Consider the following 27635-nt stretch of genomic DNA (forward strand, 5'->3'; position numbering starts at 1 on the left):
ACTATTGTGTTGTGTCTGGGCTCCTCATGAGCATACTTATAAAAGCATCATTTTAACAGCTTGAGACTTTCCTTCATTTTATGAGAATTGTTTCTAAACCTAATTATGCAGTACTTCCAGTTGGGCTCTCAGCTGTAAAACTTGCTTAAGTACAATTTATTTACATAATGCTGAAGATATGTGATCAGTGTTGACCTCAAATGCAGCTTGACTCTCCAAAATATGTCTACTGGAATCTTAGTTATTTGCCATTTTGACCTCTGTGGTCTGACACATAACTAAAATTGCTCTGTAGCTACCATATGCATTTCTTTGCAATACTGGATAAAGTACCTGAAAGCCATACATGAGTATAAGTACAAATATCTTACCAGAAAATAACTTTGATAGAAGTTAAAATCACATATTAGAATATTACCTGTGTTAAATTCTTAAAGTATCTGATATTTACTGCACTTTAGTATCAAAGTAATTTTATGACATTAAATGTACCAAAGTAATACAAATAAAAGTACAATTACATGCTATTAATAAAAAAGCACGCCATCAGAATTTTGAGACTTGTAAAGTTTATTTCCTTATAAATGGTTATTAAACAGTTATATGCATACACTGTATGATCAGCTTATAAAAATGATTTAACTATCCAACAACATATCAGCTCTATGTTGATTAAAAATGCTGCTAATGTCCTGGGGTCCCACAGACCCCACCGTTTGAAGAATGTCAGCAGAACACAAGGATTAACCTGATGTTACAGAATACTCACTTCAACACCCAGATTGAACTGCACCTATGACCACATATGCTAAACCAGTGATACTCAGCTTGTAGCTTGCCTGCCAAATCTGGTCTGTGAGGGTGCCGGGCGACCTGTTGACCATTTATAATTCACAATGAAAATAAATGGATCCACATTGGGATTTTTTTTGTTACTTTGAAGGTATATATTGTGCCAGAATGCATAAAAACCCCATAAAAACACAGCTTGCTTAAAAGTAGAAGTGCCTGGGGAGGATTCCCAGTACCCCCAACAGAAGTGTGGGCTACGCCCCAATGTCCTCAAATCCTAGAAACACCTTGCATACACCCAGTCTGCATGGCTCTGCTTTGATTGGATTTACCTCTTGGCAAAGACAGCGAACATTAAGAGGTCGAAAACAGGCAATTCATCTATTATATATACTAATAACTTATGTATGTTCATTAAGTGCCCCCTGGCCTCGTATCATTTTGCATAAGTGGCCCCCAGGTGGGGAGCTGAGTATCCCTGTGCTAAAGATTGGAACCACACTGAACACAGCAGAGATTATTTTTTGCTCCTGGAAGGTTCCTCAGCAGGTATGCATGATGGGAGCAGAGCTTAGATGCCCTCTTGTCACAATGCAATTTACAGTGTGAGCCACTTGGTTGATGGATCTCTTTTCAGTGAAGCTGTGGGGCAGGGCGACGGCTCTGTATTTATATAGCACATTTCATTTCATGCACTGGGGCACCTCAGTTTACTACAGCCCATCAAATCAGCTGTGCGCGTTATAATTCTGATCATGTGTGAGTGGGGATATGGAGGGTATTTCTTGCATAGGTGGGGATATTTATATATCAATGAAAGAAAACAGTGCAAAAAAAAAAAAGTCCATAAATATAAATTACATACAGTGTCAGTGGTGTAGCTCAAGGCGTTCGGATAGATAATCCATTCAAGAGAATGGGGTGGACGGATAGTCAACCGAGAACATAAAGCAGATGGACTGTTCTCAGTGTCTTGTGTCCTTCAGAGTCTGTGGTCCTGTACACTGCTACTGCTGGAGGACACAACAGCAGTCTGCATCCAGTAGTTTATCTTCTTTTTTGACCTACTGCACTGCAAAAAAAAAAAAAAAAAAAAACAACTTTCAAAACTCTTGAATGGTCTGCAAACTGTCCGGACGACCAGAAAACAAATTCATCTACAGAATAAATGAACAAAACCTCATTGTTAAAAGAGAAGAAATTTATTCATGTGTCCGAACAAATTTGTGGTACAATCATTTTGGATTTCATAAATCAATACTGTATGTACAAAGTGCAAAGACCGATATGAAACTACAATATTTAAAAAGAGATAACTCATATAATGAAATTTTAGAAGATGAAAGAATTTTGCAGGAAGTTTTAAAACAAGCTTCAACATTCATCAACACACAACACTGAATCTTAGCAAGAATTTAAAAAGTTGGGGGTTTTTTTGTCTACGTTTGTCGTTTGAAAAGTGTGAAATGGTGATTTCCATCTGAAGCCGCTCATTCTGAATGAGGGCACTCAGCAGTATCTGTCTGTCTCGTGTGAGAAATGGGCATCATTTAAGCTAAAACTAAGGGTCAGCACCACACGTTGCCTGTGGAACTCCTCCAGTGCAGCTGCTTTACTCGTTCTCAAACTTGCTGTATGGGTGGTCCGAGTCACCCATCAGACCTGCGCAGAGGAAAGAAGATGGAAGAGAAAGTGAAGACACAAAGGAAACAGAGGTTTATGGTGGATGAGAGAACATGATGCTGTGTTGCTACTTTCTCCATGGCTCTCCAAGGTAGTAATTCTCAAATGTAGACAGGTCATGCTGTCAGAAATGAATCGCTTTCTGACTTCACCTCTGTCTTAAGATACTAAACTGTAAAAAACATAAAATCTAATTTGTTTTCATTTATTCAATAACTTACAGGATAAACACCAGAGGTGTGGACGCAAGTCACCTGACATGGACTTCAGTTACTAAGTCCATGACTTCAGACCTGCAACTCAACTTGGCCTTTAACACCTGTGACTCATGGCTTCACTAGGACTTGAGCCTTTTGACTTAAAAATACTTGATGTCTTCCCCCTACTCCAAAGATTAAACAAGTTTATTTAAAAAGTGTACCACTTTTTTTTGGTGGACAATAAAAAGTTAATTGCAGTATGCAAAACTTGCAGGAGGAGAATTACAGACGGAGACACAACAGGTTCAAACTTCGTCTGACACTTGAAGTTGCACAAAAGACGGGAAGTCCAGATTAATATCAACACAGTAAGCTAATGCTTAGCTAACATTAACTTAACAGCTATGTAACTTTTCAAAAAACTTATTTTTACAAATCAGTACAACTTTTAAAAATCATTTGTGTTTATAAGATGACATACTGTTACTCTGTTGTTGAAATGGCATTACATTTGGTGGAGAGCACTTTATGACTTGTTTAGGACTCGAAACTCGAAGTTTAGGACTTTAGACTTGACCTTGGACTTGACTCATAACTTGCTTGCCTTGACTTGGTACTTGATTGCAAAGACTTGAGACTTACTAGCAACTTGCAAAACAATGACTTGGTCACACCTTTGCTTGACACTTCCTTATATCTCCTGCAGTTTTCAATGTGTACCCGCTATCAGCTGAGAGACAGCATACTTGTGAGGATACGGTGGGAAGGTCTGTCTAACACATGAATTTTTAACGTTGTCTATGATTTTCTGTTTCATCTAAAATATCCCCTCAGTTTTTCCATTTGTTTAACAGCACATGACTGAAAACCAAGAAGTGACGGTGACATGCCATTATGGTATATAGCCCAGGGCAGAAAAAAATGTGTCATGCTAAGTAAAGTGACAGCGTGAAGATCTTTGTTCATCTCATTACTCTTGTTCTGTCTGTTGCTGTGTACAGCTTCAATAATGTGTGCACATTACCCAAATCAACCAAGACTTGATCAGGATGTTTTGGGACCACAGCAGTCCAAGGACTGATGTTTCTTAAAATGAATTGGAATTTCTACCATAGCTATTCTAACATCATAAAAAAAACAGATGTTCAGTGGCTCCAGTTGAATATTTTCCTCAATCTGCCCTGTCTTCCACTTTTTCTTGTTCTACTTTCTCCAGTTCTTTGAACGGCTTTTCACAATGCCCAAAATCAAATAAGACATTAAAGGGGCCCTCAAGTGATTTAACAATGCACTTCAGAGACATTAAGAGACTTACTGGGAAAATTTCAAACAAAACAAAAACACATAAAATATAAAACAACACAAAAAAAAGCCCAACAAAAAACAAAAATTCAAAGTTGTCTGAAACAGAAACAAAGTTAACATTTCAAGCTATAGGTAAATGTGTATACTCGCTGTGGCTTTGGACTGTTTTTGTTTTTACAGTCCGTGTCCATAGTGGTGCATGATGATTAAAGAGTTAACTGTAACTCAGGCAAACCAGAAATCCTGCTGACAAAACAACAGCTGGGCTGAAGGACTGCCAAAGACAGCTGAGGGAATTTAAGGATTTCTAAACTGTAACATTGGTCATTAGATGCAGACATCACATTTTAGAGGCAAACCTTAAAGGGACAGTTCACGAAAAATCAAAAATAATATTTTCCCTCTTACCTGTAGTGCTATTGATCAGTCTAGATTGTTTTGGTGTCAGTTGCCGAGTGTTGGATGTATTGTCTGTAGAGATGTCTGCCTTTTCTCTGACATAGATCTAGATGGCACTCGACTTGTGGTGTTCAAAGAACACACAATAAATAAAATAAAAAGAAAATCTGAAAAACTCAACAGCAGTGTCTCTTTCCAGAAATCATGACCCAGTGACTCAAGATATTTCACAGACCTTGTTGTGAGTAGTTTCATATAGTAACTATTTTCTTTTTACAGAACTACACCCACCAACCGTATGACTGTGCAGAAGGAAGTGTGCATCTACTGCTTGCTTATCTTGCTACCCTGAGCTAGCTAACCTTACAGCTCTGCCGAGGAGGTTTGTTGTTTGTTGTTTATATCTTGTGTGCTCATGAGCACCAGCCTCTTGTCCATGAGTAGATGCACACTTCCTTCTGTGCAGGGTTACGGTTGGTGGGTGTGGTTTGGAAGAAAGAAAATAGTTCCTGCATCAAACTGCTCACAACTAGGTCTGTGGATTATCTTGAGTAACCAGGTCTTGATTTTTGGAACGAGATTTTTGAGGGTTTTTTTTTTTTTAATATATTTTTCTGGCATTTTGAGCACCATGAGCCAAGTGCCATCTATTTCCATTATACTGCAGAGAAGGCAGACATCTCTGCAGTCGATATCTTCAACACTAGGCAACTCACACAAAAACAATCTAGACTGATAAACAGCACAGATAAGAGGGAAAATCAACCTAATGTCTGTGCGGTGTTTAGCTGGCACTGAAAGCAGGAGAAACAGCAAGACAGAGCTTCAACATGTGACCTCCTAAAACCACTCATTGTCATTTTTATGTCTCTGCTTGTAAACACATTCAACAAACAAGACATCATTTGTTGATCTGTGAGTTTTAGAGTTGTTTACATTCATATTCTCTTGCCGGGATAATTCAGACTGATAGTGACATGAAACTATTTGTCATTTTGCTGAATAACCTCCTAGTTGGATTCCTCAAGGAATCCCAGGTCACCTTCGATGATTCTCAGCCTCAACTGAGAGCCAGTGCTTTAAAGAAACAACACGACTTAGTGTTTAGTCTCACAGAGGATGTAATGCAGCTCCCTGGATTGTGTTTTATAGAATGAGTATGAAAGGAGTGGAGCTTTGTCTGCCATCCCTGTGGAAGTAAACTAATGAGAGCAGGAGGCCTGAGGAACAGGCCATCATCCATCACTCTGTCATGTTGTCCAGACACAAAAACCACATAACCTGACATCTTACTTCGATGAAGCTGCCAGGGGAATTTCTGCTAACACACACTGAATCAGAAGTCAATCGGTGGGAAGCAATTCCTCACACTCAACTGAAATTTCTCCCACATCAATAGCAGAGAATGAATGACTCCCTCTTCATCAAAGTTCCATCAGAGGGCATGTTTTAAAACATCATTCCCACCATTCTTTAGCTCTACAGTTATACAGCTCCCCTGTCAGTGACTATAACATTGCGGTCACCAAGGGAACTGCTGAGATCTGTAAATGTGATGCTATCAAAGAAGATGAAGGTTTATAGATCTAAAGCTTTTTGTGACCCCAGCTGTTTAAGATACATTTCATAAATAACATGTATATTTACTGTAGTCGTGCTAGTGTACACTTCTCCTGTGCCATGAGAGATTATCAACAACATCATGGGTAGGGCTGGACCCAGACATTTGACTATTTGACTGGGTATTTGGTTTTCAATTTTTGGATTCAGATTTCGTGTTGTTTGTTTTTGATTAAGAAATGACTTACATACATATATATATATATATATATATATATATATATATATATATATATACACATATATATATATATATATACATATACATATATATATATATATATACATATATATATATATATATATATATATATATATATATATACATATATATATATATACACATATATACATATATATATATATATATATATATATATATATATATATATATATATATACACACACATATATATATATATATATACATATACATATATATATATATATATATATATATATATATATATATATATATATATATATATATATATATATAAAAATATATATATATATATATATATATATATATACATATATACATATACATATATATATATATATATATATATATATATATATGTATATAGCGACACAATACGAATGCCCCCGGCCGTCCCTCTTAATCATGGCCCCAGTTCAGAGAGAAAACCCACAAAATAGAACCGGAGTCCTATTCCATTATTCCTAGCTGCGGTATTCAGGCGACCGGGCCTGCTTTGAACACTCTAATTGTTTTGTCAGCAGGATTTCTGGTTTGGCTGCTGCTGCTGTGTTAAACCGTGTCCTAACTGGATGCAAGCGTCAGACTATCTCGCCACATCGCGTTACACTGGATACTCTCTGTCCACACTAGATCTGTAACATATGGAACTCCATCACGTCATGTAAACTAACCACTTACCCAGTGGTCTCACAGTAACCACTGAATAGATGGTGAGTATGTATTTCCTTATGATTTATACTCATAACAATACTATTGTGGGTAACTTATAGATGTAATTGTTATAGCTCCAATACAAAATCATACCACGTCCACTTAGTAAAACAAGGCTAACTTATTTAGGTTTTTGTAGTGAAATAAGAAGGTATCTAGTAGGAAACTCTTCATTTAAACCTTGTGAATCAGCCATTCTCCATCCACTGCGGCACTTTTAACGCGAGGTACAGAAAAAATAGAAACACGACGTCCAATAAAAGGTCAGCTCAAAATGGTGTGCTGCATAGCATTGTTCATGGGCAGTTGGGACAGTCCAGTAGAAAACAATCCAGTCAAACCGATTTAGTTGCTATTGCTTGCTTGCATTGCATCTAGTTAGGACACAGTATTAGCTAGTGCAAACCATACAAAAAAGGAGAGAAGCTCAAGTGATGGTTCTTCAGCACTGCATTTGACTGTGTAACAGAAACACTGAATCTTAAATAAATATAAATTTGTTGGAGCTCGTTTGCTATTTCTGCGCTTCTATTTTAGAGCTTTGTCAGGTGTTGGTTTGGATTCAGAGCCTATTATTATGAGCATTATTATGAGTGCATGTGCACGTTCCAAGTCCTACTGAATTAACTCAATGCCATGAACTATGAAAAAACAGAAACAAGAAATAAACACAATGATCCTTTAAACTGTGCTCTTAAATGGTTTCACAAATTCCTCACTGTTGGGGAGGGAGTATAGCTAATCTTGCAGTTTCCCATGCATTAGGTGACTACCAATTAAACTGTTTTTGCCCTTTTTTGACAATAGTGCCAGGTTTGCTCCAAATCACTGTTGCTCCACACAGACACATACAATGCATGTACAGGCTATGATACTGAAGAGTATTTCTTCAAAGACGACCCTCTGTCTGTTGCTTCAGTGACCTGTAACATCCTGCTCATAGTCATGAGGGGACTTCCATTTGACACTGCTGTATGATAAATTATGCTTAAATTGATTTAAGCAGACAGGAGTCGGTGTAACCTATACGTGACCCGAATTGCCTTGCTCGAGGACAGAAGGCATACACTGCTGAATAATGCATTGCTGGCACAGGGTATGGAAATGAAAGTCAATGGCAATGTCCTGGAGAATCTGAAACCGATTCAACTTGCATCTGAGACAACCTGACATTAACAGAACAGAGAGGCACTGTGTTCGACTCACTGATCAACTCAAGAACAGCAGGTTTATACATCACGGGGTGAGATGGGTACAGAGTCCGTCAAACTCCCAATATAAAGGTTCAGTGGAGTACAATTGGTAATATAGACTGAGATTCATACGTACCATACTTCTTGCGGATCTGATCGTGTCTTGCCTTTCTCTCCAAATTCCTAGAAAGAAAAACAGAAGAAGAACCAAGGTTATCTCACAGGTCAGAAAAATATGTAGCTTGTCCTTTGGTTCAATTGATCAGGTGGACTATAAGTTTAGCTTCTGAATGAATGCTAAAATCACAAACTGTATTTACAACCATAAACATCTGTGGTTGGTCCCACTTTCCTCTCACACCCCAAACCACAGCAGATTCTGCTTGGAAGTGGACAGAGACCTTCCACCTTAAATAAGGGGGTGCATTTTTATATAACTAACCCATTTAAATGTTATCAAGGCTTACAATAATGCATATTTAAAGGCGTGCTGCTTTGGTTGCTGTCCGTAAAGGTAACTAAGTGTAGATTTCTTGTTTCACAAAGTAAAGGCGTAGCTGTAGTAGTCGCTATTTCAGTGTTTTCAGTTCATGAAAGTTAATTGTAACAATTTCCTCGCCTGAAAAAGTCTTGTTTAGCATTTGGTTGTAGTAAAATACCCTCTAAGGAGCTCGCGTTAGCATTATCTCCACACACACTTGTTCAAATATGGTCAGTTCTGGCTCCAAAAATACGAGATGGTGACGGATAAAATGCCAAACTGGAGCCTCAAAATGAGTCAATAAGCCAATGGGTCACGTCAGAGTGGCTACATCCATTATACAGTCTAAGAAAAGCACCCGTTTACAATCAAAGAGTGGTGGGGAGCACACCGGTGGTTTTATGCCAGCTGAGCTCACCACATCTGTCCAGACCAACCTCTGCACAATTACATCATATTGACCCATTTTAAACACATTAAAATGTAGACATCAAGCAACACCTTTCACTCTCATGTCCTTATGCATACACAGAAAGCCAAAGCTTTGCAACTAACAGGTGCATTAAACATGCAGCACCACTGTCACCATATCACAAAACTCTGGTTTGGTCTCTGTGATAGCTTGGGTAAAGCTAACTGGAGACCAGACTCTAATGAAACTTGTGGAAATGAAATGCAATACAAGATAACAGTGACTGGAAAAGGAAAAGGGGCAACAATTGCAGGTGAAAATGACAATTTTAATAACCTGTCACACACACTGCAGGCTGCAATAACAAGGTATTTTACTCTGCTTCCACAACCACCATATTGGACTGTGTGTCCATTTTAGAGGCCAGTTCTCCCACACACATAGTCCTGGGCCTGGATACCACAAATGCAAGAGCTTGATATTGATAAAGTAATAATACTAAGGAATTAACTGTTTTCTTTTCTAGACAAATTATAAACAGAACTGTTGATGAGATGACTAAATATTTACATTAATTGTTGATTTTTACAACGGAAAAACATCTTTCAGACAATTCAATCATGTACTGCAGCAGTGACCAGAGATAGACGGTGTTTATTGCAAATATGATATGTATTCTGAAATTACGCTGTCGTTATACTGATATACAGTATCACCCAGCTCTCCACAGTCCATTTATTAACTATATTATTTGTACACAATGTCAGTATGAGGCACAACATTGTGGAGGACAAAAAAAGGCCTGTGCACACCAAGTACAATTCATGCGTTTTTAATCCAACATCCAATAAAAATGGTTGAGCACAGAAACCTTGCACACTGAGGCCGATGGATTTCTTTGCTTTATTCATGGAAAGACATTTGCTCCCTTGCTTCTCTTCACTGGAATTACCTCCCTAGGTTGTTGCCACTCTCTGCTTGAGTCTTCGATTTGGCACCGCGGCTATCTGAGTTATAAGGCGATGGGCCTACACTGCTATTAAACTGAACTTTGCTGTAAGTATTACCATTGCTATTGTGCATTTCTGGATAGGCTAACGTTACCTTCCCTTTGTCATGAAAGATTTCAAGAGGGACACTGCTTCCATATATTTCCACTTCTTTTTATTGCTGGCCCCCTGTCCACTTCTGTCTTGTTCCTTTCTCTCATTGCAGACATTTTTGCTCACTGCTTCTTGGTCAAACAACTCTCTAAAGGCTTTTGATGGATGCCAAAAAACACAGAGGAAAAAATCAAACCTGTTCCAAAAACTTACATGACGGACGAAAGTTTCAAAGTCAATGTGTAAACCTGATTGACACAATGTGAGGTCATCCTTCTTTTCAAACGTGCGACAATTTCGGACGAAAAATACAAACTTGATGTGCAAAGTCCTTAAGTGTGGGAAAATAACTTTTTTCAATATTTTTACAAACCTAACAGCCAACTGAGAATGAAAAGGCATGTCTGCATTCCTTATGGAAAATGACATTTAAATACTGGCTTGTTGTGGAGTGCTGAGTGTTTTCTCCTATTCAATTTTGACTCATTGCAGACTTAGATGCATTTAGCTGGCAGTGAAACACAAACCCAGCAACAGGCATGCTGTCAGCCCCTAACTCAGCCTTTCTTAGGACTAACAAAAGCCCGGGAGGAGGTTTAGTGCTCTGGACCTCCAGGAGTGTCACTTCACTTCATCTATGCACAAAGAGCTGGTGTAAATCAGTCAGTGTTTTATTGCCAGGTAGTGATCTGTGATTAATCACAGTGGCTGAGATCTGCCTGCCATCTGTCCCCCCACCCTGCTGGCGGCTTGTATGCAACTAATTGACTGACATGTTCATACTCCCTCTACATAAATATGGCTGCATTCAACAAGTGGGTAGTGAAGAAAGAAAAGGGGAAGCAGATATAAGGTAAGCACATGATGGAATGTCTCCAAGCACTCATCTGTGTAAAAGATGAGCTAAATCCGAAGGCAGCAGAGAGCTTCTTTTCCTGGAGATGTTGAAAGTTCTGCTCCTTGACTTCCAAGTTTTATATTCAGACACTGTTGTCTGGCTCTTTCTCTGTTGCTAGATGATCAGTGATCTGTGTCTATGTGGCCAAGTTGGCGGCTACTTGTGAAGCAAATTAAACACGTTCTCACTGGTTGCTTGAGGCATTGCGGGGGTCGTGCGACTGAACTGGGTGATAAAAGTGGGCTGGAATTAAACTTGAATGAATGGAACTATAAATAAACAAGAGCGCTCTGATGCAGAGGCTGTTATCCAGACAGAAAACTGACACATCAAGTGTAAGACGGATGGATTTTCTCTCAGCGAAGAAAGGAAAACAGGTGATGCTCATTAAAATAAATCAGTCAAACAGTTCAGCTGAGAAAACCTGGAAGCCTAACTTGCTCTAGAGTTCACCATCAACAGTGAGACAGCACTCTGTCTTTTGTGTCTTGAATTTCTGTCAGTTTAGGCCAAATTTAACATGCATTTTTCATCTGCACAGAACACACTGAGAAACAGGCTTGAAAAGAAACAAGCAGTTCATGTTGCTTATTATGTATTTTTGACTTTTAACTATTTGTCACTGTTTTCCCCAAAACTGTTTCTAGTTGATCCATTATGTCCTTTTTGGTTCCAAAGGGTAGCTGAAAAAAGTATGCACAATAATATTGACACGTCATCAGTATTGGCTGATAGCAGCTTTAAAATGAACTATCAGAATTGGCCAACATGCTTTTTTCTTAATGAATTAATATTACATAACCATCATAACCATAAAAAGCATTCTATGTCATGTCTCCATCTGCTGGTGGGCCATCATGATAAGAGCATGCTAAATTAGGTGGGGGAAAAATGGATATATCGATATCTGTATTGGTTATTGGCCAAATGAGTTGTTTTAAGTCAGCATAATCTGATATTGACAAAAAAATCCAATATTGTGCATCCCTAGAAAAAAGATTTGGGAACGACCTAGGAGGAACAATGTCTCCACTTCCTCTTTGAAGGAAGAAAAACTAAAAATGTCGTAAAATCATGGCGGATTTGGATCTCACATTTGGCAGTACCAGCTGGGTTGAGTTAGGCCAGGTTTTAAAACGTCTTTGTTCAATGCAAACTTCAAAAGCTAAAATTATGCTTCTGCTGACATGCATGTAAGCATCTTTGCAAACCTGAGCTGGGAAGGCTTACATGGGTAACCATAGATCACAAAATCATGCGATAGAAGCCAATGTACACAGCCACCAATTCTCAACAACGCAGGGTGCAGACCTGCATGTCAAGCAAGCTGACTGGTTGATCCAACATCCTGTCGGGAAGTTAGCTCCATTTGGGCGTACATTTTAACAAGGCACAGCCAAGTGATCCTCTAGTAGAGCATAGGGAACTAAATTTGTTTACCATGTTGTCATTGTACTGTCTATTTATGTTGATAAATCCAAATATTGTGATTTTTTTCACTGTTACAGAGGCTTGTTTACTCTGTCACAAGGGTGAAACTGCCTCCTAGCTGCTCCCTTAGCCTGGGTTCAGACCTTTGAATTCACCCATTCCACTTAGTTTGAGTTGACTGATTCATCTAGCACTGTGACATGAAACAACAGTTTCTCATTTACAATAAAAGACAACCAGTGAGCTCTGTAGAAGGACCAATCAGCAACCTTCGAGACGGAAAAATTAAGCCAGTGCCTAAGTGCCAAAAACTGCAGTTCATCAAATGACCACTTGAGGCTGACTCAAAAACAGTGTCAATCCCCACAGACCCCCATGTTAAAATGTCAAACTTTACAGCAGAAATAAACATGTTTACAGCCTGGTACAAAAAAGGGTTTTGGTCTCTATAGCTAATTTCAATATTCATGACAACTGTACAGTGGTGACTTTTTTTTTTTTATAACTAACCTGCTGACATTATATTAAGGCCCAAAGTTATGCATATTTAAGAGCAAACTTTTAACAAAAACACTGAATAAAAAATATCTTATTGTTTGGGGATTTTTTTATGCCAATGTCATCTTAAAAATCAGTAATATCACTTAGCATACAAAAAGCTGAATGAGTCAATCCATCATTGGGGCTGTTAATAATGATTCCAGCAGACTGCTCTCAAGCCAGTGCTCAGATGACGATGAAGGTTCAGTGCTGTGAGCTGGCTCTCTGGAGGCCAGGCAGCAGCGTCTAGAGGCTCTAGTCTTTCCCATGATGGGTCCGATCTATTCTGAATGTCCTGTTCACAACATGAACTTCATCTATGTAGGTCACTGCACTAACTCTGACTTCGGAGATTTGATTATGCTCACTGCAGGAAACCCTGGCTGTGGCACGTGAGAGAAAAGCTCATAGAGGTTGGATAATTCAACTCACAGGCTCTCTCTCAGTCAGACACACACACACACACACACACACACACACACACACACACACACACACACACACACTCTGATGTTCCCATCACTGCAAGTGATGATGATAAACCACAGTTACCGACTATCTTTCTGCACGACTGCCTCGCTTACCAACACATCACCCAGCCATCCTCGGAGGAGGAATGCACTGGGAGCACAGGCACTAAATAGAAAGATGAGGCTGAAACATTTATGGGGTGCAGGAAGAGGAAGGCTTCCAGCGACTTCTGTATGATTCAGTGACTAACACACTGTTTCTTTGACAGTGGATGGCACTCAACAGGATGTAGCCCACTCTATTTATGACCACATTACCAAGAGCAGCTGCTCAGCCTTGACAATCCAATTGGTGTTTTGGGATGCGAGTGGAGGAACGCTGAGCTCCTCCTCTGGGACATGGACTTGTTGGGGCTACTAACACACACACCAGTTGCTTGAATCCCAAACACACAACGGGCCCTTTTGTTGGGGACTACAAACTATTCTGTTGCAGGAAATCCCATGTCGGCCCAGCTGATGGAAAAACACACGTGTTGAGAGAATAGGATTTCATCTTTACGTCATTTTCTTTGTCTGATCTTTTTTAGTCAACCTGATATGATGATACAGCTAGGTTGATTGTATTTATTTTATACTTAATTTACATGAACAAATGTGTATTTGCATGATTTGCTTGTTTAAGTTTACTACAGTCTTTTGATAGAAATTTTAAAATGAAAGCCCCCAGAAGAACTTATTCTCTCTCTCCTCTTCTTCTGAACTGTAAGCGACTGAGGCAAATTTGTTTGGTTTTTTTTATTTCTTGGCCAATTCCTATCCATATAAGCTGCACCCATTTTTTACCAACAAAGACTTTGCACTGTTTCAACGTACAATGCCGTTCACAAGTTTGGAATCACCTGTTGTATTGATATTTTTCTTCTTTCCCTCAATAATCAGCCCCTTCAGGATGTTGCAATGTCACAATCCCAACAATTACCGCAGATTCAACTAATCCCTGCGAATTCTGTGTGGCCTCGCAATTTTGTACAATTAACCCAACTTTTCTCCAAAGCTGGCCAATCATCATAGTTCTCGTGAGTTTCACGAATCATAGCAGGCCCTCGTACAATGTCATCAAACTCAATTCCTCGTTTTTGGTTGTGAAGATGCAGACGCATGCGACATGAGCATCTCACTATTACCAAAAATTACTGAGTAAGACTGTGTAAGGCAACTCCCCAGTGTTCTGTATGAATAGAGGGAAATAGGGTTCCCATGGATTTTCATGGACAAAATTTCACAATGTTTTCATGACTTTTCAAGGACCCATAATTGAAAAAACTTCTTGCCCTAATTGCCTGGCATTTTTTTAACATATCAGATTTAAACTCTATTCAAACATAAGTTCAGCTGAGATACATGAAGTGAGAGACAGAACATGGGGAGAGAATGAAGAAACTTTTGTGACGATAAACCAAACGTCACACAGATGCATATTAGAGCTAAGTAACGTCGACGGCATTAGAAAATAAAGTTTGCCGTGATGTTACATTACATGGAAGGTTATCAATGGAAGATTACTATAACAATTTAATTACACACAACACAATTCCATGACGTTTCAAGGCCTAGAAAATGTGATATTTCATAACTTTACCAGGTTTTCCATGACCATGGGAACCCTGGAGAGAACTGTTTTGTGATGTGTCCAATGTTGTGGTGGAACACAAATAAAAGTCTTTGATTGACAAACATTTTTCTACCACAGAACACACCCTGAGAACGGCTACAGCATGTTGACAACAGACGAGACAAATCACCATGACAGAGGCTGTTGCATCCAGATCCATTGCATGTGCTCAAAGAATCAAGGTCAGTTAGATTAAATGTACATGGATAGTGGTAACGTAAGTGTAGTATAAACCACAAATTCACAACATTGCATTTTTTTTCTTATTGAAACAAGTTACCTTCAAATTTTAATGAATTATTATTTAGTGCCGCACGATTAATCTAATCGCAATCGCAATGTGAGGCTGTACGATTACATAACCGCATAAAAGGCTGCGATTTGCGATTTAATGTAAGCTAAATAAATGTTAACGTGTGTGCCTGTGAACGTGACTGCCTCTCCTGTAGTGTGTGGAGTTTGTTGACATCACGCCCACAAGCTATCCTGGTGCATGCAGCCGGCGTGCAGCAGTGACCAACACAGACGCTGAAGAAGAGCATGAGCTCGACCATGAACAGGCTGAGTTGGTGGCGAAAAAACGTCTGTTACACGGCGATACTTTGGATTCAGGTACGGCGACGTTGAACAGAAAGACGTGCTGTGTAAGTGTGAAAGTTAAAGTCGCCACATCCCGCAGCAACACGACCAATCTATATCAGCACTTGAGACGGGACGTGGCGACTTTAACTTTTAAACATTTACACAGCACGTCTTTCTGTCCAACGTCGCCGTACCTGAAAGATGTGCTGTGTAAAAGTTTAAAAGTTAAAGTCGCCATGTCCCGCGGCAACACGACCAATCTATATCAACACTTGAGACAGCACAGGGAAAAGTAGGAAGAGTGCATGCGAGAGAAAGCCGAGCCGTGTAACGTTAAAGACAAAGAGACAACTGAAAGCCGCCAGAGCCTCATAAAACAACATCCAAGCACAGTTAAGCAAACATTTGTAAGTGTCAGGGAAATCATGGACTCCGTAACAAATGAAAAATTGAGCAATTTTGCTCGGTTTCGGCCCACTTGACATGCTGCTGTGTTGTGCTATGGTGTGCTGGAATTTGTCATTTAAGTGACAACGCCTGAACGCAACACAGGCTCGCTCCGCTGTGTGTACAGTTCCGTGCTGCGCTGCTGTGTGAGCAGTGTGTTTGACTGTGCTCAGTCTGTTGATGGTCACTAACACACTGTCTGTCCATAACAATAACTATGTCAGGTCAGTGCCCCCCACCCCCGAATATAATGTGGGGGAAACACTGAATCAAGCAAAAAGACTCATGATACCATTTATTTATTACATTTTATTGTAATTATATTGTAATCACAAATCGCGATATTGTCCACCATAATCACAATCGCACATTTTTATCAAATCGTGCAGCACTAATTATTATATATATTTTATATTTTTGCAATTCTAAATTGCCCCTGCAATTTAATTACGAAAAAAAAAATGTCGAAGGGACTAAATAACAGCTATTTTTAACAGAGATAATAACAGTATAATTCAGACACCAAAGGTATTATTTATATTTGGAATTGATTTGTCCCCAAAAGAAGAAGAATGACATGATTCAAACTTTCATTTAGTCTTTGTCCCCACAGTCTCGCATAACAGGAAAAAACTTGGAACTTTGATTATGAATTTGTTTTCCAGTCCAGTAAAGCATCAGTGACCCTCAATCATTATCAAACCACAACAGTGCAACTGGGCTTTAAATATCAAGTCTGTCTGTTTTTCATCAGGCCTCTGCAGTCTACTCAGTAGTTAGATTAAATAGGTTTAAACTGTGATCTGACAGTCCATGGTAGGCTAAGCTGATATTCCCTGATCCCATTCCAACAGTTCTAACCCCAGCCTAACCTTCTGTTACAGCTGTGACGTTTGAAGAATAGCTTTGCTAAACCAACATACTGCCTGTTAACTCCAGCTTGTTATAGGCATTATTGTGTGCTTGACATTAAAACAGGAACCTGCTGCTATTCAAATCAGCACACAATTTAATGCTAAGCTTCCTGTTTCTCTTACCAATGACTGGTGACTTCATCTGTTCTCATTCAACTGTTGCTCAGAGGGATGTTTGCCTCTTTCTGCCCTTTATATTGTCAGTCAAGCTGAGCCACTGCACAGCATTTTGTTCTCCATGTACCAAACATTACTTGTCTTTGCAAACCCTTCATACTGAATATCTATTTGTGGAGCATTGTATCTAGAGGAGTCCTCTCAGCGATCAGACTGTACCTAATCAAGCTTTTGTGGCAGGCAATTCCAAACTTTTGAAGGGCAGTGCTGCTACAGAAACAATCCACATTTAAATGGCCATGCCTCAGAGGGTAATGGTCATGAACCTGTGTCACGGTGTTGTGTACAGTTCATTCTCATTCCCTGATATTCCCAGGGTTTAGCCATTCTCCAAAAATCATGTGTATTATGATACAGATGTGGATCCAAATGTTAGTATCTTCTCTACATTTTCCATGATTTCACAGCCTTGGCAGAGGTATGCACTCTCTCTTTCTAATTGAAGGCAATAATTAGAAAACTGTAATAAAATATGTCTGTGTTCTAAGATTGAACTATAATTCAACACTACTGTTCATTAACTTTTAGTGTTACATGGCTCCCCAAATTTCTGTTGTCAAAATTTGTTTTGTGTAATGTTTTGTGTAACGCAATTACTGTAAGTAATGTGACTTTATATATGATTTTGCTACCAGTTACTATCAGAGGCTGATCCTCCTCATATTGTGAAAATAATCATAGTCATATCTCCCAGTCCTACAACATTTATACCTTGTAGTTTTTACTTGTTGCCGTGCGAAGCTGTTATTTAAACAAACACAGATATAATTCGTTACTGACAGCTTCAACCGGTTTTTACTTGAGCCTGGAGTGAAGTTCTTACCGTTCATCAGCGCGCTGTTTGATCTCCTCTCTCCTCCTGGCATATCTCTCCTCATCTCTGTCAGGCCTTAAGACATAAGGAGGCATGAACACAGTATCAGAATTTAAGAACCAGAGAACAACAAAAAACAATCTCATCCAGATGTAATACATTACATACATCTACAAATTGACACATTTGCTTGAGGGATATTCTTTTCACGATGATCAGCAACTTCAAAGTTAAAATGATTCAAATCCTCTGGAGCATGATTCATATTTGATTCATGATTTGTCTCTGCAGCTTGAGAAACAAAGGGAAATTGATGTTCAAAATAAAGTGAGAGCTTTTGCTATAGAAGCAGTGTGTGTCACCTTTGATAATGGAATTACCTAATTTAATGGAAGCTGAGCAATCAGGAGGTGAGGAAATAAAATTGCCTTGAGGAAATGTAACTACAGGGTCAATTTAAATGGACGCTTGTGTCTGTGTTTGTGTGTGTGTGTGTGTGTGTATGTGTGTGTGTTTCAGGCATGCTCTCTATCCCGTTTTCTTCTGTCAGATGATAGACATGAACAGGACTCCTACACCCACAGGACTGTCAGTGTGTGACAGGCCAGCCTGCAAAGTTGATTGACTGACATGACATTTTTTATTTCACTCCAGCACAATGACAGCACCACACACACAGTTGTCTTGTAATGGCAGCTAAAATGATGAAGCTACAAGAGCAACAGCGGAGAGTGATTGTAGAGCTGATTCATGGGTGCTCAACTCAAGAGGTTCACAGCACTGAACTGTTGTTCCCCACAGAGCAATTAACAACTCATTTTATGTGAGCACAGAGGTAATATCAGAGCGGAACAGGACTGAGTCACAGACATGACTGACACCTTTATCAAAATTTGAATCTAACACTTTCTTTAAAGGTCTGGTGTGTAGGATTTAGGGGGATATATTGGCAGAAATGGAAAATAATAATCATAAGTATGTTTTCTTTACCGTATAATCGCTTGAAAATAAGAACTGTTTTGTTTTTGTTACCTTATAATAAGCCGTTTTCATCTATATATGGAGTGGGTCTCGTCCATGGGTCAACCACATTTCTAAAGTAGTCCAGAACGGACAAACCACAAACTGGCTGTGGATACAACCATTCGAATTTCTATGTTGGCCATTGTAGTTCTCCTACATGCTTGGCACATGGGAAAAGTTTAGTTGTTGGTATTGCTAGATGCCACTTGGTCTTGCACACTAGACCTTTAAGGTGACCTTTACATCAACTTACCCATTTATTGGGTGTTGGGTATCAGGGCTGGTAACATTAATCACCAGCCCTGATGACTAACTAGTCAGTGGCACACTAGTCATGTGCCACTGACTAGTTAGTCAGTGGCACATGACAACCGTATTTGGGTTTTCTCTTTATCTCGGTCTCATACTACAGGAATCCCTACACAGAAGACCTTGGCATTCAAAGATCAAAGTGAGGAAAAAAACTTGGGGTACCTCTAACTCTATCTTAACTGCAACATGGCCGACTTTATGGTGATAAATAAAGAAAAGGAATGCACCCCTGGAGGAGTATTCCACAATCGGGAGAACCCAATGGATATGCTGATTTTACACTATAGATTTGACTTAAATAAATTTCATTGCAATTTTTTATATATATTTGGTTCTTGTCTTTTCTTCTGCCATTTTATTTTTTTCTATCTATAAGCCAACTTTGTGAGACGATAGCAGGAGAGGTGAGGACAGGTATCGCAAGCGCGAGTGCAAGCAAACAAACTGTAGAATTTTACTGCTGTCAAATCTCTTTCATTGCAGTAAAAGCCTTCACTTATTTCTTTACCTAAGGAAGCCTCTTAGGGATTCTGTGCATCACGCTCATGTAAGTCCTTCAGCTAAGTGTCATACTGAAGGAGAAAACCTAAGGCTGTTCTGTGTAACAGGTTCCAGATCTAGAAAAAAGACTATTTGCATAGTTTTATCTCAGCCAATCTACGCGAGCATTCTTTGATTAAATGCGACGTGACTGGCGAACTACAGCAGCAGCTACAACCCATACAGTCTGTGGCGTGGTAAAGTCAAGTGTGGTGTATCTGATGGAACTGGCAGTTCAGCATGCCAAGATGCTACCAAAACATTCTTAAGTATGGCTGTACAAGACATCAATGGTATCTGGTGGCATGTTACGCCACTAACTGCCTCCATACACATGATGGGAATTACATAAACTAGGAAAAAGGTTTCAAATGAAGTACTCTATTAGTATCTGTGTCAGTTTAAGGGTACTGGTATTGGTACTAATGTCGTTAGCTTTCAAACGACCGCCAGCTCTAGTATTAATGCGATCCATTATACTGCGCAGTCATCAGGTTGTAGTCAAGATTGGTGTTCTATTGGACTTCATGGTTTTGGTCTTAGTCTAGGTAGCATTACCTACAGGTATTCACATTTTAAGTGCTTTAAGTGTAACTGAAATGGCTTTCTAATACTTTATCCACTCAAAAAAAGACATGCTACAGTTGCAGGGAAATGTCTCTGGCTTGTCATTCAGCCTTACCTTGATTGACGCCTTTTGCAGCAACAGCAGCAGCAGCAGCATGCCACGATGCTGATGAGGATAGTTCCACCCACAACCCCGAGGGTAATGAGCAGGGCTTCAAAGTTCACTGAATCACATGAGAAGACAAATAATTATTAGTCAAATTCTTTACAAGAACAGGATTTACTCTGAGGTTATATTATGTATGAAACTTGAAAAGCTTTCCACTGAGTGACAATATGAACTGAAATTGTTTGGCAATGGTGCCACCTACTGACTACTCTGCAACACTACAAGGTACACTGACAATGAAACCACACACACCACACTCTCATTTCCACTGAAAACACAACTGAGACTTTATCAGATGAAACTTTGTGTCAAGGCTAGAAACCACTCCAGCATCAGCATTAACTGTTTATCAGTCACATATTAAGGTAATAACATCACTTTGCATAGTCAGAGATAAAACACCTGAACTCGTGGCAGTAACTAAACTACTACACTGAGACAAAGAACGCCCTTCATGATTCTTTGAGTCATCGTGGATCAGCTTTTCTCTAAAAACCAACATATCAAACATTTAAACGCATACATATCGTTTTAGCGCTGAGATTTTACAGAGTTGAGCAGCTTTCAAAAAATGAAAGGTTGTAGCTCAGCCCATTCTGATGTGTACAATTAATTTTCTCCTGTAAAGTGTACTAGTCCATTTTTCGCCCTACGATTATGTTTCCCACAGTGACCTAATGACTTTTCCACAACTTTACTAGCTTAGCTAACTAGCTTAGAGCACATTCAAGACATTTAAATGGTTTTCCCTTGAATCTGTTACAGTGTCGATTTTATAATCTGCTATCCACTAATGTTGAGCTAAAAAACATCTATTGCATTAACAAATGACATAAGATGGGAAATGCATTTTGTCTTATTTCCAGTAAGGCAATCTTTTTTGTGTAAAAAATCTTCCCTCCCAAACTCAACATGCAGACATGTTGATTTTGGGAGGGTACAGCTCTCAAAAGAGAACCTACACTATTAAAAAAAAATCATACTAATATAAGCTACATGGATGAATACATGTTTTCAGACTTCAGTCCTATATCCCAGGCACTAATTAGGTAATAACACATTTGAATTAACTGAACACCTTGTTTTTAGATGTGGCCATAGTGCTGCTACAGTGGGATTATAACTTGACTAGACTCGTGTTCACACAGGCATCCACACTTTGCATTTCAAAACTTCACACTTTTGTTCAGTAGATTTTTCAGACCATATTTGACATCTGAGTGCAAAAAGCTAGAATCAATATGTTGAAAAAAGTTAATGATTTCATTTGCAAAACATCGGCTTTGTTTATTCACTGTGTTAAACAAAGTACGCAGTCACACAATGTTATGGATGCACGATAATATCGGCACATAATTGGTATAGAACTATTAAAATCGGCCAACATGCTTATCTTTTACAATGAATGATTATTACATATGTTGAAAAGCATTCTATTTCATCTCTCTCTGCTGGTGGGCCATCATGATGAGAGTATGCATGTATAATGATGTTAATTCCACTACAGAAGAAACTTGATGGTCAATAAAATTAGGTAGGGAAAAAGTGGATATATCGGTCAATGAGTTGATACATATTGGCATATTTGATATAGGCAAAAAAATCCAATATTGTGCATCCCTAATAAAGGTATGGTTTCCTTTAGCGGGAAGATAATCCAGCTACTTTTCTCATAACTACATCACTGCATCACTCATAAATGACAAGTCAGACAAGCTTTATATTTGGTTATTTGTAATGCTATGTACATATTTCAGGTGTGGTCAGGCACTTGGGGCAGAGCTGTTTTATAGAGGCTGGGACATTGTGGTGTAGAGGTAGCTCTATTCACTCATATACACAGTGGTAAATGTTTTGGCTGCGTTGGCTGCCTACTCCAAGCACCATGAAAAACACTCCACACTTATGATCTTTTTTTCAGAAATTCTGAAAAAATAATAGGGGAAATAGTCAGTAAAGACAAATAGCTTTTTTTATACTCTTTTTTTCCCCCACACCGTCCAGACCTGGAAATGACTGAAATCAAATCCATACTTTCCCATGCTGCAGAGGAACCCTGTTCACAGCTGGATGGGTCTTTGTTTTCAGTTTGACAGGTTTCTAAAACAGGTTATCTGGTCCTATGCCACTCAACACTGGAGGCTCCTGGGCTTGTGCTAATTCTCTGCCAATAACTGTCATTGTGAGCCATTGTGAGTCTGGAATCATTCAAATACCAGAGGAAACAGCCTTGGCAGAAATGAAGAACAGCAATGGCACTGATGTTGACGCCCTGGGTTAACTTTCATTTAATTTCATTCAATTTCCTCTGTCATGTAACTGTACACTGAAACCCTATCTATCTATCTATCTATCTATCTATCTATCTATCTATCTATCTATCTATCTATCTATCTATCTAAATGTCTTGGTTTTAAGGGGAGTGAGAACATTTTAAAAAATATATAAATGGTAGATACATATCTCAGCATTTCATTCATCTCTGTGAAGAAAACTAAATGACAGTCTTATTTTTTTTAAGTTTCAATTATTATTCAAGACATAAACTTTTAAAAAATCTCCCAGGATAAGGGCACATTTAAGACCTATATGCTATATTGACAGAGCCGCCACTCTGCTGAATAGCTTTATCCTGCATTACAAAATACACAGTTAAAACAGCCAAAGAGCTAAAAGAACAATGGCCAAGCACTAGAACGAAAGAAAAAAAGTGAAAAGGAACCCTATTAATTATGTATGATTATTGGAATTTAAAAAAACAAAAACAAAAACATATTAAAAGTTCCTAAAAACATCAGGAAAACTCATCTCTGATGCAAGAGTCACAACAAATACCAGCTCAAAATTCATCCAAATTGCTTGTTTTTACACAAACACTCCATGGGGTTAATTGTTTAGTTCATCAGTTTTTCTTTACTGTCAAAGTTATGCATTGAATACAATATGAAATATCCATCAAATGTCACTTAGCTAGGGGTTGTAAGTTTACTCAATGATAAAAAAAAAAGCCCCTTAAGGAATAAGCTGGGAACCACAGACACAGACCTTGATATTTAAAGTGAAAATGTAGTGCACATTTTCAATGAACATATGATCACTATGTGTCATTAAGGCAACTTCTGTCTGATGGGCCAAATGTTTTACCAGCTTGTCTATTTTGTTGAAATTACTTACATATTTACAGTCATTCTGTCTGCATGCGCACACCATCTGCTTTGTGTTTTAATTGTTGTCACAGGGCTACTCTGTATCTCCATGGTCTTTATTTATGTGAACTACCTGAGTTTTTAGCCTTTGATACAATGTGTAACACATGTTTCAGCTTTGTTTATTAATCCGGTTAAAATAACTTCACCTGAATAATTTGCAGCCACACAAATCCCTTAGTTGGCTTCTTTCCCCATCTGGCTGGCTACTCTTAAACTAGGGGAACTCCCTGGCCATCACTGAGTTTACTTTCTGTACCTGCTAAGAATGTTTGGTGTCAACAGACAGGCACATGTTCACATCTATAAAGCTGTTAAAGCAGATCAAACACACAAGAGAGGAAGCGGGTACAGTGCTGCAGGAGTGAGAAGTAGGATCATAGGTTGCAACCTCCCCTCTGAGACACTGAAACAACATGAAGTGAAAGGAACAGAGAGTTTTGGCTGACTCCTCTCACACAGCCAGGTATCTGTACAAATTGTTCCCCTCAGCTAAAACACTCCAATGTTTGTCTAGGAGAACCATCCTGCAGCTATTTGCCTCTCAAACCCTAACTTGCCAGTATTTCATAGAGCTTCATCATTTCCGAGTTCCTCCTGTACACTGGCATGTGGCATGGCACTTACTTTTCTTTTCATTGTTTTATTTATTTTTTTCAAAGCTGCATTTCTTACTGTTGTATGTATTCTATACAGTTTCTGTATTGGTCTCTGTTTTTAATGTTAAAATGACAATAAAGTATCACCTCTTTTGAGTATTGAACCTTTACACCAGTTTCATATCTGTCCCGCCCACATGCACTGTCTACATTTCCCTGAAACTCAAAACCATGATTATTTTGTCAACAGTTCCCTCCTCCAGTGCAGTCCAATAAAGCCTCTATCATGTTTACTTTATAGCGGTGATGGATTGCAGTCTTATAAAGTCACATAAGCAGGTTGTCAAGTCAATATCAGAAAAAGACTGATCAACTCACACCAGCACACTCCCCAACGGGCCTGGGACAACTGGCACACTGACGCTGGAGGCAGCAACCAGCTCACTGGGTATTCTGTGCAGTTGTTGGTGGTTAAGCACCACAGACACTGTGAAGATGAAACACAAAGATCAACCCTCTGCATGTAATGGTTCTGTTAAGATCTAAATAGTCTATCTGACATTCAGATCTAGAGCTGCAACAATCAGCAGGGTTAACCAATCAACAGTAAATTAACCTGCAACTGTTTTGATATCGTCTTTTAATTTAAAACTAACAAAACTGAAGAAATGATATTTTTCCTCAGGGAGATGAGAGCCCATGACCCTGTAATTATTGATGTCTGTATGATTGAATAAGTGTGCATCCACAAGTTTCCAGGCATTCTTATGGACAACAACCTAAAATGGAGTGCCCCTGTGGATTTTTTGTGTTAAGCTGGCTCAAAGAATTTACTTTCTTACTTCTTTACTGAGACTGTTTACTGTTGGTTCAGAGATCATATCAATACTCTACAATGCAGCGTTGGATAATATTATTAGATATGACATAGCATCCTGGCAGTGTCTCAATTAACTTTTTGACTCACCGGCCAAGGGGACTGGTAGATGAAAAAAATCCAACCCCAAGCATATTTTCTATCGGCCGAAATAACAGTAGCAAGCAGTAACTGGGTGGCAAGTGATGGTTTAGTTTTGTTTATTTCAAATGTGTACTGGTCAAAATGTATCCATATTGGGTATGACACAAGTATTAAATTGTTTAAAAATGCTGCAGTAAGTTTTTTTTTTAATTATTTTATACTATTTTGGCACAAACGTTTAACTGCTACTGCTAGTGTGGCAGGTAGCCTTTTGAGATTGATTGCCAAACAGAAAATCTATCCACATTTGGTGTTTGTTGATTTAGCATCATGGTATGGTACACTGACAGTCCTGCTAAAAACCAGAATTAAAAATTTGGTAAAACAAGCAATGAAAGTGACTGGCATGAAAAAACATTCACCACCCTGAAACACCTTTGCCAAACCTGTACTAAGACATGCACACAGGATTGTGCACAATAAGACACACATCCTTTACAATGAATATGAACTTTTATCATCTAGCAGACGTTTCAGAACCAGCAGATGCAAAAGTCACTGTTTTAAGTTTTCCTTCCTCCTAGCATCTATCACATTACTGAACTAACAACTAGTCAATCCTTCATAGCATTAGCATCTCATTGAGCTGAGGAGCAGGTTAATTAAGTGGTTGCTTTAGTTTGCACAACTTATGGTCTCACGATCACATGCTTTACGGCTTTTATAGTATTAGTCTTGTAGTTTGATTATTCATTATGAGGTATGTGCGATATTTTGCCTAAATTTTTATGTCCACTATACTCTGTTTGTCCTGTGGTAATGTATTACTATGTGCTGAATGTCATGCAGCTGTATCTAGCACTTTTTGTCCACGACAAATTTGCTTCAGGAAAATAAATTTTATCTTATCATGTCTCAAATTAAGCTTTAGGAAATTCTGAAATTTCCACCAAACTATTAATTGAGAAAATAATCAGAACATCACTTTATAATGAAAATGAGCTTTAATCGCAGCCCCTTTCAAATAAAAACTTTATTTTAACTGTAGGATCAACAAGCTTTGTCATTAAGATTGTGTCCTCAATGTACCTCATTCACACTTAAAACAGTGTCAACAAACTCATACAAATGCTGCCCAGTGTATGATTCCTTGCTTATCTGCAAATGCACACTTGGTAAAACATAACGTCCGACTGGAATTACAGTACCTCATGATAAACTGGATGTATTAAAAAAAAATAGTAGCATTTCTGTGAATAAAAACCCAGCTTCACAAAGTCACACAGATTTGAGAGGCCTGCCATGGTGCATTTTGATGGAGGATTTGGAGGTAGCACATACACTGGTGCTTAAAGTTGACATTTTGGTGAAGTACTTAACTCCCCTTGGGATCAAGCTTTAACAGCCCTGGCCATTAGCCTGAATGGGGTCTTTAGTCTTGTTTCGGGATGTTAAGTAGGCCGCTGAACGTGCAGACAAACAAGGAAACCATAAAATGACGATTTTTAACAGCAGTTTGAAATGTTCGTGCAAAGGTCTTGTCTTATCTCTCAAAACTGCTCCCAAATTACTCTGGACAACCTTACCTTGGCATTTGGAACACATGTGTCACAGGTTTTGTAAACTGAACAGGCTGGGGAAAAAAACACACAGAAACATGTCAACGTTAACGTTACACGAAAATCATTAAAGTAATGATACCAGCGCTAACAGGTCAACAACAACCAGCACATTCAACAGTGACGTATTTTCAAAATGTGACACTATTTCACCTACTCTAATGTACTGACCTACTTATAGACTGGCATTAAAGTATCTTATTACCTGGGGAAATATTACATTTGTTAACTGTAAAAACGACTGCACTACTTTTCATCTACAACTCAACTTACGTGTTGGTGGTGGCGGAGTTGTTTGGCATTCCCCCTGGCTAACAAAGCTAACACACAGGACGGCGGCACAGAAAAACACCGAGGTGAGCAGTGTTTGTCTCTCGCTGGTAAAAGAAGGCATCGTTAAAACCGCAGAACAGCTGGCAATATGAACTGCGTCTAAAATATATAATATCTGCTCGTCTTCAGAGGACGATAGGTTGTTTTGCGCTCCGCGACTCTCGATAATCACCGTTGTTTCTGTTGTCCCTTAGATAGCTGCTGTCACTTCCTGGTTTTCCAGGGTTTGCTCG

At 38.8% G+C, this 27635-nt stretch overlaps 1 protein-coding gene across 1 annotated transcript; it reads right to left on the bottom strand.

The window, feature by feature from the left end:
* Positions 1 to 1972: 1972 nt before the first annotated feature.
* LOC125893395 (pituitary tumor-transforming gene 1 protein-interacting protein) lies at positions 1973 to 27635 on the bottom strand. The gene is made up of 7 exons (XM_049584043.1): positions 27343 to 27635; positions 27037 to 27083; positions 24868 to 24976; positions 20631 to 20739; positions 18083 to 18148; positions 8266 to 8312; positions 1973 to 2454 (listed from the first exon to the last, which is right to left on the bottom strand). Exons 1-7 carry the CDS (start codon positions 27461 to 27463, stop codon positions 2405 to 2407), a joined length of 549 nt encoding a protein of 182 aa, XP_049440000.1. The 5' UTR covers positions 27464 to 27635; the 3' UTR covers positions 1973 to 2404.

This window comes from Epinephelus fuscoguttatus, linkage group LG8, assembly GCF_011397635.1.
Source record: "Epinephelus fuscoguttatus linkage group LG8, E.fuscoguttatus.final_Chr_v1".
NCBI classification, from domain to species: Eukaryota; Metazoa; Chordata; class Actinopteri; order Perciformes; family Serranidae; genus Epinephelus; species Epinephelus fuscoguttatus.

Excerpts from the sequence above, each read along its gene's own strand:
- LOC125893395 (XM_049584043.1), bottom strand. The coding sequence starts at position 27,463 with ATGCCTTCTTTTACCAGCGAGAGACAAACACTGCTCACCTCGGTGTTT. Across the intron at positions 27,084-27,342 it reads AACTCCGCCACCACCAACAC|CCTGTTCAGTTTACAAAACC; the intron begins GTAAGTTGAGTT and ends TTTTTTCCCCAG. Across the intron at positions 2,455-8,265 it reads TCAGATCCGCAAGAAGTATG|GTCTGATGGGTGACTCGGAC; the intron begins GTACGTATGAAT and ends TCCTCTGCGCAG.